This window comes from Parasteatoda tepidariorum, chromosome 1 (assembly GCF_982258835.1).
Source record: "Parasteatoda tepidariorum strain Cologne lab strain chromosome 1, Ptep-v5.0, whole genome shotgun sequence".
NCBI lineage: Eukaryota > Metazoa > Arthropoda > Arachnida > Araneae > Theridiidae > Parasteatoda > Parasteatoda tepidariorum.
The window spans coordinates 62,595,022-62,610,151 of NC_141755.1; the positions used below are offsets into that span (position 1 = coordinate 62,595,022).

Here is a 15,130-nt window from a genome sequence, read left to right on the forward strand (position 1 = left end):
CTTATCGTTGTTAATAATTAAAAAGTAATTTGAGAAATGATTTTTTTATAATTTTTGTTGATTGAATAATTTAATAATTTTGTCTTATTAAAATTATCGGGATTTTTAAAATTTTTGAAATTTATAGTGATAACCACCGAAAAAAGCGATCGAAAAACTACATTGATTTAGATTTGGCACGTTTAAAAACTTAGATGCGCTTTTCAAAATATTTTGATTTCTTTTTCTTTTTTTCGGGGGGGGGGGTAGAAAGTATATATATATATATATATTTTATTATGTTCAAGTGCTACGGCGGTCTGCAAGTTGTGCACCCCTATGTAGCGTATTATTTCTGGTGTACCTCGCGCGACCTCCCGCGCAGCGTTTCCTCTGAGAGTGTTATTAACGCTGCAGGAGAGAGAAGTGGTACTTCTCCAGGAAGAGGGCCGTACTCGCCAAACGTGAAAAAAAGTCGTATATTTCAAATTCAATATCTCAGAAACTATTCAACCGATTTTTCTCAAATTCTGTATTTTTCCAAATTTTGTGTTGTAAAATTATATACTTTGAAATTATTTAGAAAATTATATGCCTTGCAATTCAATTTCTTTCACTATTATTTAATAAAATAAAAAATAATATATATGTGCTAAAATTTATATTTTGCATAGAATTATCTTTAGATAAGCGAATTTTATGAGTGCTCGCAAAAAATTTTCAATTCGCTTAAAAAGCTCTCGAGATATGGCGAAATACACAGAAAGTAAAATTTACATTAAGGAATTCAAACTTAGAGCCTGACCAAGTCTCCTGACCAAACTATTTGGACCATATTTCCCAGATTGCGGTAACCCCTTATATTTTTGGGGTCAAAAATCTGAATCCATCGAAAAAAAGGTAGGTTTATTCTGAGGAAGTACGTTTTTGTGTCATATTCCGTTATTTAAAATACCGCCTGTTTTTATTATTTGGCATATTCGAGGTCACCCCCTCGAGCCATTAAGATTGAGTCCCAGATGTTGAAGATCCAATCATTAGATAAAAAGGTATTCAGGGTGTGACATTAAGTCACAGCCTAATTTTTTAAATAAGGCTGATCAAGCTTTGTTAATCAAAATACTTATTTTTCGGCTTAATTTATAATTTTATGAAACAATTTTTTTATTTCTTCATCTTTTTCTTCTCGCCCCTTAACGCGTTAGCGCAATGAGGACATTTTCCCCAGGAAGTTCCTTGCACATTCCTCAGACACTCCTTTTCTTGGAAAAAGCTGTCGGCGTCGTTTGATGTAGCGCGAGACTTTGAAGTCGACTGAAACTTAGCTTTGCAACGTCAATCAGAAGGTGAGAATAACACTTAAAAATAATATTGATAATACATCTCAACTTAAAATTTTACTTCTTTAATTCATACTTTCAGTACCTTGAGTACTCAACTCGGTTTTTTTTCCTTTTTGCTATAAAAGCCAGAGCGCGAAAAACGCTCGTGGCAGATTTTCGATTTTCGGAGAGATTTTCGCATTTTCGGGAGAAGGAAAGACGTCTTATCTGACGAACCAGCTGTCGACGGTGATAGAGTCACGCTTCCGCGGGGATAATGGAATCCTCGCAGGAGATTATCTTATCTTCGGAGACTTTAGCTGTAGGACAGCCCAAGTGCTGCGGGGGCCAGACCCCCGAGCGGTTGGGTAACCCAGCTTCCGTCTCAGATTCTGAGCTAACCCCTTCACTCCGGCCCTTATTAGGGCCCTTTGAACGGAATAGAGGTAGCGAGTCCTTTGATGGCGAAGGGACACAGGATCAGGAGCCCTCTGGCTCCCTCGAAGTACCGACGGGGACGGCTACGCCGAAACCGCACGGGCTTCCAGGGGGACTTTGGGCATCCAACACGGTTAGGCGCCCCCCTAGGAGAAGAAAAATAAATACGGCCAGTAGCGGCCAAAAAACAACTGAGGAAGAATCAGATGATAATAGCCCAACCTCCCCTAGTGATAGTCATTTAGATAATATACTATTTCATTTTAGCGGAATTATGGATAATATTGAAAGTCTAATAAACGGATTTATGCACATTAATGACAAACACGAATCCATTGAGGATAATGCTAAAGAGCTAGCTAGATACACCAGTGAATTCTTCTTAGGATTAAAATATTTTAATGGTAAACAAGGCAAAATATATTCCTTTTTTAATGACATACAAAATAGAACCATACATAGAATGGGTAAATTTTTCAAAACAAATCACTTAGACGAAACAGAACCATTTAATGATCACTATAACGGAGAAACAAATTCTAAGAGATTTAGGCGTAATGCCGAATTCCCATCACTCAACCCCGAAAACGACCCAATGAATATAGATATGTCTGATAACGAAGACAACAATAAAGACGATAACTCAGGGTTTACCCTAGTTAAGAAAAAATCACAACCACCTCCCATTATAGTTAAAGATTCTAACTTCGAATGGAAAAAATTCAGGGAAAAAATTAAAGAGAAAAACATAAGTCAATACACCGGAAAAATGAGCGGTGAAAATTACATTATCAAAACCTCTAAAATGGAGGATAGAAACCAAATCACTACCATACTTAACAATGAAAATGTATCTTATCATACATACTCATTACCACATGAAAGGAAACTTAGAGTAGTGTTAAAAAGCGTACCAAAAGATTTCACGCCCTCAGAAATCCAAGATGATCTCATGAAACAATATAATTTACCAGTCACAAATGTGATACAATTAGAGAAAAGAAGAGACAATGTCAAACATAAGCTACCAATATTCATAGTAGATCTCGCTAGAGAAGGAAAGTACAAAGATATATACAGTGTTAGATCAATTTTGAACACAAATATTAGAGTAGAGGAATATAAAAAATCTGACAGGCCCACGCAGTGCCATCGATGTCAGGATTACTTTCATGGCCAGTCAAACTGCAGACATCCTGCCAGATGTGTGAAATGCGCAGGCTCACACTTAACTAAAGAATGCCCAAATACTCATACCAAACCAAAATGTTGCCACTGTAATGGTGAACACACCGCCAACTCTACCTCCTGTGATAAATACAAAGACATAGTAGATAAAATCAAAAACAAAAACTATCACGGAAAATCATACGATTTCAAAAGAAACGTCATAAAGAGAAATACAGAAAATCCTAAGACCTACGCAAGCGTAGTCAAAAATAATACGAATAATGAAGAATTAAGTATGGAAAAACTCCTAATGCAGGCCATCGAGGCCTCAAACAATTTACAAAGACTGATAAGTAAAGTTAGTGAACAACAATTTTCAAACTCGCCAATATGCCGAGATGTTTCATATTCATAGCTCATAGCTCATAACGCTCGTGGCATTCGAATCTTTCATCCCCCCAACGATATACATACTCCCTCGCGGAGCCTTTTTTTACTTCCCTCCTCTTTTGAGGAAAGGGTTTTGGACCTTACATCGCCGCAGTATACACCGCCATTGATGGACTCCTTCACAGCCATTTCTAGCTTTATGGTAATGCTGTTTTTAATCTTTCAAAAGAAAATCTCAAAAAATATCGGCAGCCGTTCCGCTTTTCGGTTGGTGTATATAGTTTTTAATTATATTTATTTTGACCAGCGAATTTTTTTTATTTTCAATCTAAATGTTTAATATGATTCAAGTTATTAATGGATACTTAATGTTAAGTACAATAAAATTTTAATAATTTTTAATTGTGTATTAGACAGTTTATCTCGATAATTTTTAATAGTAATCAAATAAACATAATAGATTATACAATGTATTCAATTTTACTAAGTTTTAAATTTAATTGGATAATCCTTTTTGTTGTGGTTATTTACTAAAGTTTTATATAATAACCAAATTGATACTTTAAGTTGAGTAAATAATAAGTGAGGTATTAATTTTCTGTAATTGTTTACACTTGTTTTGTAATGATGAAGCTGATTAATCATAACTACTGATATTGTGATTAAAATGATAAATATTTCTGTTTTTGATTAAATCATAAATATTAATTGGATAGGAGTTGGTAAACAATTTTTTTTAAATACCAAGTAATAATATAATAAGATTTCCTTGTATTCCTTAAGAATTGAGGTTCAATATTATTTAGAATTTACATGTTGGTTCGATTAAAATTTCACATCAAATATTTAATATAATTGTTAATATTTAAAATTTTGTGCTTCTTATGCTTTTGAAATAGGTCATGTTTGATAATTTAATTGATAAATTTTGTTGAAAGGTTATTGATTTTTTAATATGAATTGCCAATGTCTTACTCTCCTATATTGATAAATTATTAGTGTTCTAATCTATTATACTACAATTACATATTTCTGATTGGTTTGTTTTTGAAAATTTTTGGGTGTTTATTTGCACTTTGAAATAATTAATGGCAATATTGTTTTTTTCTAATGGTTGATATTTCTTGTTTAAGCAAGTATATCGTTATATGATTCACAGTAATTTGAAGGGTAAAATAATTTTTAATTGTGTTTTTCTTGATACTTAAGTTTATTATCTTTCTATGTTTACATCATTTTCATGAGGTTATCAAAAGGTTACGATTAGTAATAATACCTGTGTAATTGATACTATCATTACTTAATATTTTCATTAGATGACCCCAATTCAAACCCGTAATAGAACTTATTCTAATTCAATAATTATGCCTGATAATTTTAACAACATCACTATCTCTAAGGTTTATCCTTATAGTTTAACAAATAATTTTTTTGATAATAATTTTTGTAATTAACTTATTGATATATGTGTGACGAGTGTTATTTGGGCATCGTTGTGTGTGATGCTGGTCATTACATATCCGTGGAACAGCGGGGTCTTGTAGCAGTTGTTATACAATATCAATGACTTTTGCATTTTATAAATTTATTTCTTGTAACTTTTTAATGTTTCTAAACTTTTACTAATCTACTTTTAATTGAATGATGTATTCAAAAAATGAAGGGTTTTTCTAATGATGGAGGATGAGCAGTTCCCTGTTAGATTTTCTTTTGGTCAATTTTTATCATTTTTTCAAAAAAAAAAAAAAAAGAAAGAAATTCTCTTTCCAAATTTTTTATTATCTAATGTTCTCAAATTTGGCTCTTTCCCAATTTTTTTATTAGGTCATGTTGTCAATTTTAGTGAATCAATGTTTTGATGTAAGATTTGCCAGGCTTATATGTTTGAATATGTTACGATTTTCTTACTGGAGTATCTGATAATTTAATATTTACTTGAATTATTACAAAAAAAAAAAAATATTTGGGATAGTGAATTTCCTGAATCGTGTCTGGTAATACAGATGCATCAAAATTTTTTTGGGATTAAGTTATTAAACTAATTGGGAAAAATATGTCCCGATTGCTCTGGCTAATACCTGAGCTCAACGATTTTTGCTGGTAAATTAAACCAGAATTTTTTTCTTCTACTTTTCCCTGGCCATAATAGAGCCAGACGTTAATTATTAATTTTAGTTTCCTGATCAAAAATGAATCAGAAGGTATTCCTGGTCAAAAGAAACCAGAAGATCAATTATGATACCCTGGTCAAAGAACCAGATGATATATATGACATATATATATAATAATAATTTAAATTAAATAAATACAAAAAAAAATGATTCGAGTCAATTATTAAATAATTGAATTGTTTTGATGCTCTTTGAGGAAAATCTTTTGCGTAACCTTTGAATATCCATACGTTAATAATTACTAAAGTACATAACTTTCACGATGTTACCTTCATTGTTAATGTAAAACTAATAATTAAGTGTCCTTTGAGGTTAAACATTTTTTCCTTTGTTTGAGAACATTCTTTCATTTGTGTTGTAATAATATGAAATAATCATCAATTCTTTCATAATCAGTAATATATTGATTAAGTAATCACTAATTTTATAAACGAACAAATGATACAAAGTTGTTCATGTCTAACTGATTGCAATTTTTTTTCACAAATATTTCATGTTAATATTTGTATTTTTAAATTACTTAAACACATAATTGTAATTAATTAATGATGCCTGATTTCGAATGCCAATTTTTTTGTTTTTCGACCCTGTAGTTCTGTACAGTATAATTTTTTTTCCTTTTCTAGTATGTCATAAGTCACTCTTATTACATACAATTTTTTTCGATTTTTGCAGAGTGTGAATTCTCTTTGCATATGTAAGGTATAAAAGTACACCTCATTGTACATCTCAAGGTGTCACAACGTTTGTTATGATTTTTATTTTATTGTTTTGTGTTATATTGTTTGTAGAAATTTGTTGATGCTGAATTTGTTAAGTGTATATTGTTCAGCAATTTTTTTAGGTAATGCTTTTTGTAAGCAATGTGTCAAGGCCTTGTTTTTGTTTTGTTTTAGCAGTTTTTTTTTTTTTTTTTCGGTCAAAGTTCTGTGAGTCAATTTGTTGTTTTTTAAGTGTGAAAATTCCTTGCAGTTTTTGTTAAGTTTAATGTTTTGCCTAGGCTTTTCCTGTTACAACTAGTAAGTTTATTTGCAATTCTTTTAAGTTTCTTCAAGTCTTAAATTAATAATTTTTGTGCACTTATTGATCTCACTAATGACTTTGATTTGTTTCAGGTATACATTTTGATGTGTACTAAAATTTTTTTTGTCGTTTTAACTCGGATTACTACTTATCAATCTTGTTCGATTGATTTCAATTTTTTTCTCAAAATTCACTTAATGGATTGGTGTACAAAATCTTGTTGTACAAAGTTTTTTTTTTCGTTTAAGCTCGGAGTATTGTCAGTCTACAATGGTAGCCTGATTTTTCATTTGCTTGCTATTTTTTTTCAATTTTTTTTTCATAATAAATTCCAGCAAACAAATCAATTTATTTTCAATTCCTTCTTACAAGGAATATTTTGAGTTAATGTCCTTTACCTCAAAAAATTGTTTTTCCACTATTACTGAGTGAGATTTTTTTTGAATAATCAATTATCCATTTTACCTCCTTAATGTTAGTTTCTTTGGAGAAGATTTTCTCAGTCTACTTCATGTAGCCTGAATTTTTTTATACGGGTGTCATTGCGCTTATAGGCATTCACATGCAACAAGGCATATGTTGTTTAATTTATATTACATGTGTTGACGATTCTGTGTCAAAATGTTTGTTTTCATTTAGCAAATAATTAAGATTGTTTTGTGTTTTTTTCGTCCATTTATCAAACAATTAACATTGTTTTGCCATTTCACTAATCAAGATGCAGCCATGTAAAGCTGCTTATATGTATGTGTCGTTATGTGTTACTAGTTCTTTGTATGTCTTATGTTTGGGGCACAGCTTTTCTCATTTCAGACTCTTACTATCAAAAGTTTTGATATATAGATTGTTATGTAAACATCTGACTATTTGTAAGTGGAGAAGTGGTGAGCTGGAGTTGCAGGCTGTTAGAACTTAATTTCATTTATAAATTTTTTGGATTAATATCTCTTTTTTTTGGCAAAAAAAAATTTTTTTTCTTCAAATTTTTTTCTGCAGTGGGGGGTATAATGTGACATTAAGTCACAGCCTAATTTTTTAAATATCCTGTTTTGTTAATCAAAATACTTATTTTTCGGCTTAATTTATAATTTTATGAAACAATTTTTTATTTCTTCATCTTTTTCTTCTCGCCCCTTAACGCGTTAGCGCAATGAGGACATTTTCCCCAGGAAGTTCCTTGCACATTCCTCAGACACTCCTTTTCTTGGAAAAAGCTGTCGGCGTCGTTTGATGTAGCACGAGACTTTGAAGTCGACTGAAACTTAGCTTTGCAACGTCAATCAGAAGGTGAGAATAACACTTAAAAATAATATTGATAATGCATCTCAACTTAAAATTTTACTTCTTTAATTCATACTTTCAGTACCTTGAGTACTCAACTCGGTTTTTTTTCCTTTTTGCTATAAAAGCCAGAGCGCGAAAAACGCTCGTGGCATTCGAATCTTCCATCCCCCCAACGATATACATACTCCCTCGCGGAGCCTTTTTTTACTTCCCTCCTCTTTTGAGGAAAGGGTTTTGGACCTTACATCGCCGCAGTATACACCGCCATTGATGGACTCCTTCACAGCCATTTCTAGCTTTATGGTAATGCTGTTTTTAATCTTTCAAAAGAAAATCTCAAAAAATATCGGCAGCTGTTCCCTTTTGAAAATTTTATGATTCAATCCTTTTATCAAGAATTCTTTTTGATTGAATACTCTTCGTTATGACGCACTAGCTTGGGATAGTGCGGTCTCCTGCTCCAGCTACCAATCGTACCCACATTTTTAGGATGTTGTGGTTATTGGTTATTGTTAATTTACGTCGCACTAGAGCTGCACAATGGGCTATTGGCGACGGTCTGGGAAACATCCCGGAGGATGATCCGAAGACATGCCATCACAATTTTGATCCTCTGCGGGAGGGATGGCACCCCCGCTTCGGTAGCCCGACGACCTGCGCGCGAAGTCGAGCACTTTACGGTAGCACAGTTTAACGAGGACCAATACCGCACACCCTCGGTCCCTACGCAGACTGATCCAAGTGGTCACCCACCCGCACACTGACCGTAGCCAGTGATGCTTGACTTCGGTGATCTGCTGGGAACCGTGTCTTAACGATCAGTCCACTGCGGGACAGGATGTTGTGCCATTGATGATATTTTTAAGATGTTGTGCCATTGATGATATTCTTAAGATGTTGTGCCTCACTGTGATAATTTTTAAGATGTTGTGCCTCACTGTGATCTCCAATAAACAACAAAGATTTAGTAAAAAGAACTGGACTACTTCATTTTGACTGGTTTTGTTGTTGTTTTCTTCATAGATATGGATGGCTTCTATGGAGAGGAGGTATGTCTTTTTGTAGAATATATTTGTTATTTTCTGGGACTTTAAAAATTAATATTCCTTCTGGGTTGTAAAATTTGCAACACAACTCCAAAAATGTACCACTATATTTTTTCACCCGGCCATTAATTTCTATTTTTCTTTTTTAAATTGTTATCACTTGCTTGTTAGCAACTTTTTCATTCTTTTTTTTATTTTATACCCAACCGTAACAAGGCACAGGGTAGTCCGTTTCTTATTTTGCACACTGGACATATATTTTTGTTATGAAATGCATAAAAACCAAACAGAAATTTAATAAAAAGAGAGAGAAGTATTATAATAAAAATTTCATGTATTTTTAATTGATTTAAATTTCAATAATTGAGCAACGTCATTCAATATTAGAACAAGAATTATATTAAATATTGAATAAAATATCTTACACTAAAAACACGTACATATTTTGCCCGTGTTTCAAATTGGCAAGCGATTATGGAGTATTTTGCATATAAAATTTTTTGTTTTCGTCACAGATATTGAAGTTTTTAAATACTATAATAAATTTTGAATAATTAAGTTTATAATCTGTCACTGTCATAATAGTCTGTTATAAAATGATTGCTGAAAAATTAAGATTAATTTTTAACTGTTATAAATACAAAATCTCGGTAATTTTTTTTAAACATGATATTTTACAATCCAGAACAAACACAAAAGTATCAGAGGTCACTTAGGAATATTGTTTCCCAATTAGTTAAATTTTTCCTTACTTTTCAAATTAGTTTACCAAAGTCTAATTTTGTAGTATTTTTCTTGATGTAAGAGTTAAAAATTGCAATTGATGTAATGAAGATTTTATTTTCTAAGATTAAAAATATGAAATCTGCATTAATCTTATGTGCACACCAAAACAAGCATAAAAATATTTTAGAAATCTTTACAATAATAATTAAAGTACAATAAAATTCATAATTTATAGCTTTAAGTTATGATAATTTTCCGTCATGTAATAAAACTTTCGTTACGGGTGATTTTTCCTATTTTATGATAACGATAATATACAACACCTGCCAATACTCAATCAAGGTAGATGAAATTGTCACAGATCATAGTGTATATTATAGCGTAATGGAAACGAAGTCATTGACTTTTCATCTGTCATATTTCATGTATGAAATTATTAAAAATTACTCATAATGACTTAATTTATATACAATGTCAAGTAACAAACAGACACTAAATAGTGCAAATATGATTTATCAGTTCCAGTTAAAAATAATTTGATACAGCAAGTATATTCATATGCTATTTAGTTTGCTTTAATTAAAAAAGCGTATATGTTTAGTTATCTCGATGTATTGATAATAAATGGATTAACCGGGAAAATTACTCAGACATGTATGTACCATTACAATTATTCCCTACACTGTTTTTAAGCGAAAGACCATTAAATACGCTGTAAAAAATTCCAGATCAAATTACGGTCAGATGTACCGACATCAGGATGCCGGTTCTTTTTACCGAAAAATCCATTCTTACGGGAAATTTTACGAAATTTAAAATCTGAAATACCATAATTTTTACAGCAATATTTACTGTAAAATAACTGTAGTTAAAAAATAATTAAAGTAAAATAAGCGGTGTAAAATACGGTAAAAATGGATTTGCGGAAAAATGGATTTTACGGTAAAATAAACTTTACGGATCATGAACCTAGAGTGCCAATACTTTTTACCGTAATTTGATCCAGAATTTTTTAATGTGCACTACATTCTTCCCCTGTTCCTACATTGATGTTTTTTCTAATTAATTAATAATAATAATAATCAAATATATAATTAATAATAATCAAATATATAATTAATAATAATCAAATAAATCGTTTAAAATATAATTCGTATCATAAAAAAATTTATTTATTGAATAAAGAAAATGTTACTTTCCTTTGGAGATCAACTCATTAATATTCTTTTTAAAAAAGCGAAGTAACAATTATTTCAAACCCTGCTATCATAATTTACCTAAAGGACATTTTTCATTATATTTAAGGCTTTATCACTCTACGCTATGTCTAGGTTAAATTTATAATAATTCTGATATATCTGCCTGAACACCTGGCATTGTATACAATGCCTATACTATATGATTAGCAGATGCTTTATCATACATTTATATAATTTGAAGATGTTTAAACTCATGTTCTGTAATCAGATCGGAAAAACTCAACGTGTTGAGATCATCCCTGTATTTTTCTTATGATTTGAGAGTATTTAAAATTTTAAACGATAATATAAATTTTTCTTTCACAAATTGTTATTCTCAATGGATTTTTTTATGGAAATGCTCTAAGAGGAAAAATGGTAATTGAAAATAACTTATTCGGCAATAAATAATTCTGCACAATAAAATGAATTATTATTTAGGCGCTCAAATCACAAAGTTTGTTTTTTAATTAAACTTTCATCAAAATCTCTTCTATCGCATATAATAAGCTCATTAAAAAAGCTGTTGATAAAACTTTATTTTTCTTTAGTAAATTAACTATAATCAGTAAATTTGTTGAAATCTTTTCAGAAATGGCTAAAGAAATAATGCACATTTTTTTTTAATTTGAAAAAATCTGTTAACTTTAAGAATGCAATGCGAAGTGCCCAAACCGAACGATTCGCAATTATAATCCGTAAAAATACGAGACGCTTAAAACCTCAATTTTACTCCAAGAGATGGCGACATATTAAAGTAAGGGCAGTAATAGTAGTCGCAAGAAACAATTCATTTTTTTTATTCGTCAAATGGATTGTCTGAAGTTAATCTAAAGAAGAAATAAAATTATTCATTTCAGGTTTTTGAACTTCAGAGAACGAAAGAAATAACACTTTTAGAAAAAAATTAAATCTTAACAGATGTTTTGTTTCTATTATTTCTATTTTTATGCTAAAAGAAATTATGATTCAAAGTACAAAGATTGTGTAAAATTTTTCCTAAAATTCAAATTTTTTTTAGTGCATCAGGAACTATTCTACTGAACTCGTATTTTTAAAATTTAATTTCTCCCGAATAATTCGACCGATTTCTCTCAAATTTTGTATTTTTCCATTTATAATTAAATTCTTAAAAATATAAAAAATTTTATTTCTTACCATCCAAATTTTTTTTATCTGTCATCAAACATAACAATAAAAAATAATAAATAATTGGAAATTACTCTCTGCGTTCGTATATCTTTTCCAAATATCTGCCTTGATATCTTTAAATAAAAGAATTTTATAATTGCGTGCAAATAATTCACTTAAACATTTCTCGAAGCTTGGCGAAATATGCAAAAAGTATAATTAACTTTAAGGGAACCAAATTTTTTACAGTCTTCCTGATCAAATTATCGCGACCATATTTTCCAAATTGCGGCCACCACGCATATTTTGAGAGTTCGGAATCCAAATCGATTGAAATTTCAATCGATATAATAAATATTAATCAATGAATTAAATTATCGATATAATAATCGATATTAATAAAGGTATGTTTAGAGAAAGTAAGCTTTTGTGTCCGACTTAGAAACTTGAAATATCGTCTACTCTAATTAATTAGTTTATTTGAGGTAACCCTCAGGAACTATTAAGTTTGTCTTTTAGTACTTAAAAATTTGATCATTAGATTAAAAGTTATTCAAAGCGATTCGTTTATTAATAAATTTTTTTAGCAGTGTACAGTCATATTTATATTACATCTCTTTCGCTATACTACATGATTTTTAATTTCAACAATTAGAATCGTTAAAACCAGTTTAAGTTAGTTATAAGTAATATTTTATCTTTAAATTTTGACTCCTCTCAAAACGAATGTAAGGCTGTGACCACTTACTAGGCATATGTTTAAATCTCCTGGTGAAAGAACTTTATATACCTCTGAAAAGGCAGTCAGCATATGGAATTTACACATACTAATGGAAAAAAATTATTATTTTTTAATTAATTGTATTTCTATTTTAGAAGAAATAGAAATTTTATCGAAATAATTTCTTTTCTACAATTTCATTATACATATATTTTAATTTTTAACATATAATCTGGTTTGTTTTTTAAATTTCTAAAAAATGTAGTTGTATTTTGCACTTAAAAGCTTCTTTTATTCTTAACAATCTCTTCGATTGTCTTCTTATGTGTATAATCCTGAAATTAAGTTGAGCTGCCTTGATAAATTGTTTAATTTAAGGTACCATGTCTATTGATCGCACAATCCTAGCTAAATTGTACAACTTCTGATTCTTTACATTTGTCATCGTCCATCCTAACATCTTCATTATATGGTTGAAGCACATATGTTATAAATTCTTCATCAACTTCTCTGGCTTGTTTTAATGTTAGTTCGTCCCCTAACATCTTGTGTGAATCATCCTCCGATTGAGGAAAGCAATCCTTAAAGATTGTTTTACTTGCGGAGTAAAGTCTATTGAAGTTCAAATTCGAGACTGATTGTCTTTCGATTTGTTTCAAAACTTTAAAATTTGGTAGCTGTTCATCATGTTGATAATATTTCGGTGAAACATTTTTCATTTTCACCACAGTATCGGAATAGTTAACGATTTTCTTTTTGGTAAGCTTGGCTGCTGCCTCATGAAACTCTTTTGGTTTCAGTTGTTGGTCTAATGATTTGGCTTCGTGTAGAAACGATTTGTTTTGTTTTCGAATTTCTGATGACCCCAGTTCCTTTTCTGGTAAACTTTCAGGTGATACGATTTGAATTCTAACATCTGGTAAGTGGGATTTAGATTCAAAGGTAGATCTTTGTTTCTTTACAAACACTTCTGGACGACATTGTTTGGGAGTTGTACTAAATTTTAAAGAATCAAAAGTTGAACTTTTTGGTGATATTTTCTTTAAAGTGGCGGTACCTTTAGTTACCTAAAATTGCAAAGTATATTTTTTCAGAAGAATAAATTGAGTTCACTATGCTAAAAAACAAGGGATTTTCGTAAATGCATCTCTTTTGCATAATTTCACAAGAGATGCCATACTACGCCAAGAGATGCTACGCCATAGCACACTGTTTTATACTACGTTTTTATTAAGCCGTTTTCATGTTTGTAACAACGGATCTTACAATCAAAATTACGACTACTTTTTAAGTAGCTTAAGCACTTAAATCTATATTCGGCCAGGGGCTTCGTCATTTTCCTGTCTTATGGAAACAAATGGCTTTAAAAATTAACTCATTTAAGGTCCTATTTTTCTATCGACTGAATACTTCGTAATCAACTGAGTTTCCATCAATTTCATCTCTCTTAATCCATAAGACTGCAAGCACAATTTTTAAATATAAAGCTCCAAAACGAATTGTCAGATCACTAGTACTACTAGTACACCAATACTACTACTCAAATCTGGAATACAGCCTAATTGCATTGCAACTTTCCTCCGTTTCATGATCGATATAAGCAAACTTTATAACAAAACTAGCACCTAAACATTTCGATCCTTATTAGACTAGCTAGAGGACTCAAATTTTAACTGGCACCTTAAGATGTATGACAATGTAAGTTTAAGTATTAGTTTATTAACCATATAACTCAGAAATGGGATCTAGGAATTATCAATCAAAATTCCGTCCACTTCTCTACTACTTGCACCTTTTATCTTGATAAAATTCAACGTTTACTGACGTTTACAACGTTTCAAACTTTACTGACCTATATAAGTAGAGTTTGTTGACATATTATCGCCATAAGATATATATCGTAAATCAAACTTTCAATCATTTTTCGCTTGATACTCAAATTTAAACTAGAGCTCTGTGCTGGCTGGTCATGCAAATTCTAATCATTTCCTGAACCCGACAAGTAAAACTTATTGTTATATCTCAAATTTTTTTAAAAAAATTTTGTAATCAATTTTGGGGCTTATTAATTCCTATCAAAATGCATTCATTTCGGGCGAGTTTGTTTCCTTGACAATAAACCCTCTAAGTTGAATTCAAAATTTGAAAGAAAAAAATAGTGAAGTCAACGTTAATACCTCATGCTCATGATGGAAAAGACGACTGCTAAGATAATGGGGTTGTGCAGCGAAGCGAGATAAAGGCGGAGCTTCGTATTCTATGCATAAAAAAAGGTATGGTTTGAAATACAGTTCATCAAGAGAAAAATATCAAACATATACGCTGGTCACGGTGGCACAGGGGATACAGAGCTCACCTCCCAATGAGGTAGCCCGGGTTCGAATTCCAGTAATGGCTATACTTCATATATCGTAATACTTGATTCAGGAGCTGTCATTTCTTCTGGATCCCGTTCAAAATTACAATAGGGTTGCCTTGTAATTTTGGAACG

General features: G+C 30.9%; 1 protein-coding gene across 3 annotated transcripts in view; it reads right to left on the minus strand.

The window, feature by feature from the left end:
• Window positions 1-12,762: 12,762 nt before the first annotated feature.
• LOC107452939 (uncharacterized) overlaps window positions 12,763-15,130 on the minus strand; it is a 38,426-nt gene continuing 36,058 nt past the window's right edge. For 2 of the 3 annotated variants that reach the window (XM_043049496.3, XM_043049498.3), the window contains one exon: window positions 12,921-13,706. In XM_043049496.3, the coding sequence (XP_042905430.2) occupies window positions 13,044-13,706 (663 nt within the window). In that variant the 3' untranslated portion in view covers window positions 12,921-13,043. Of the gene's footprint in view, window positions 13,707-15,130 lie in introns of all 3 variants that reach the window. The other variant, XM_071179730.2, reaches the window with a different exon arrangement.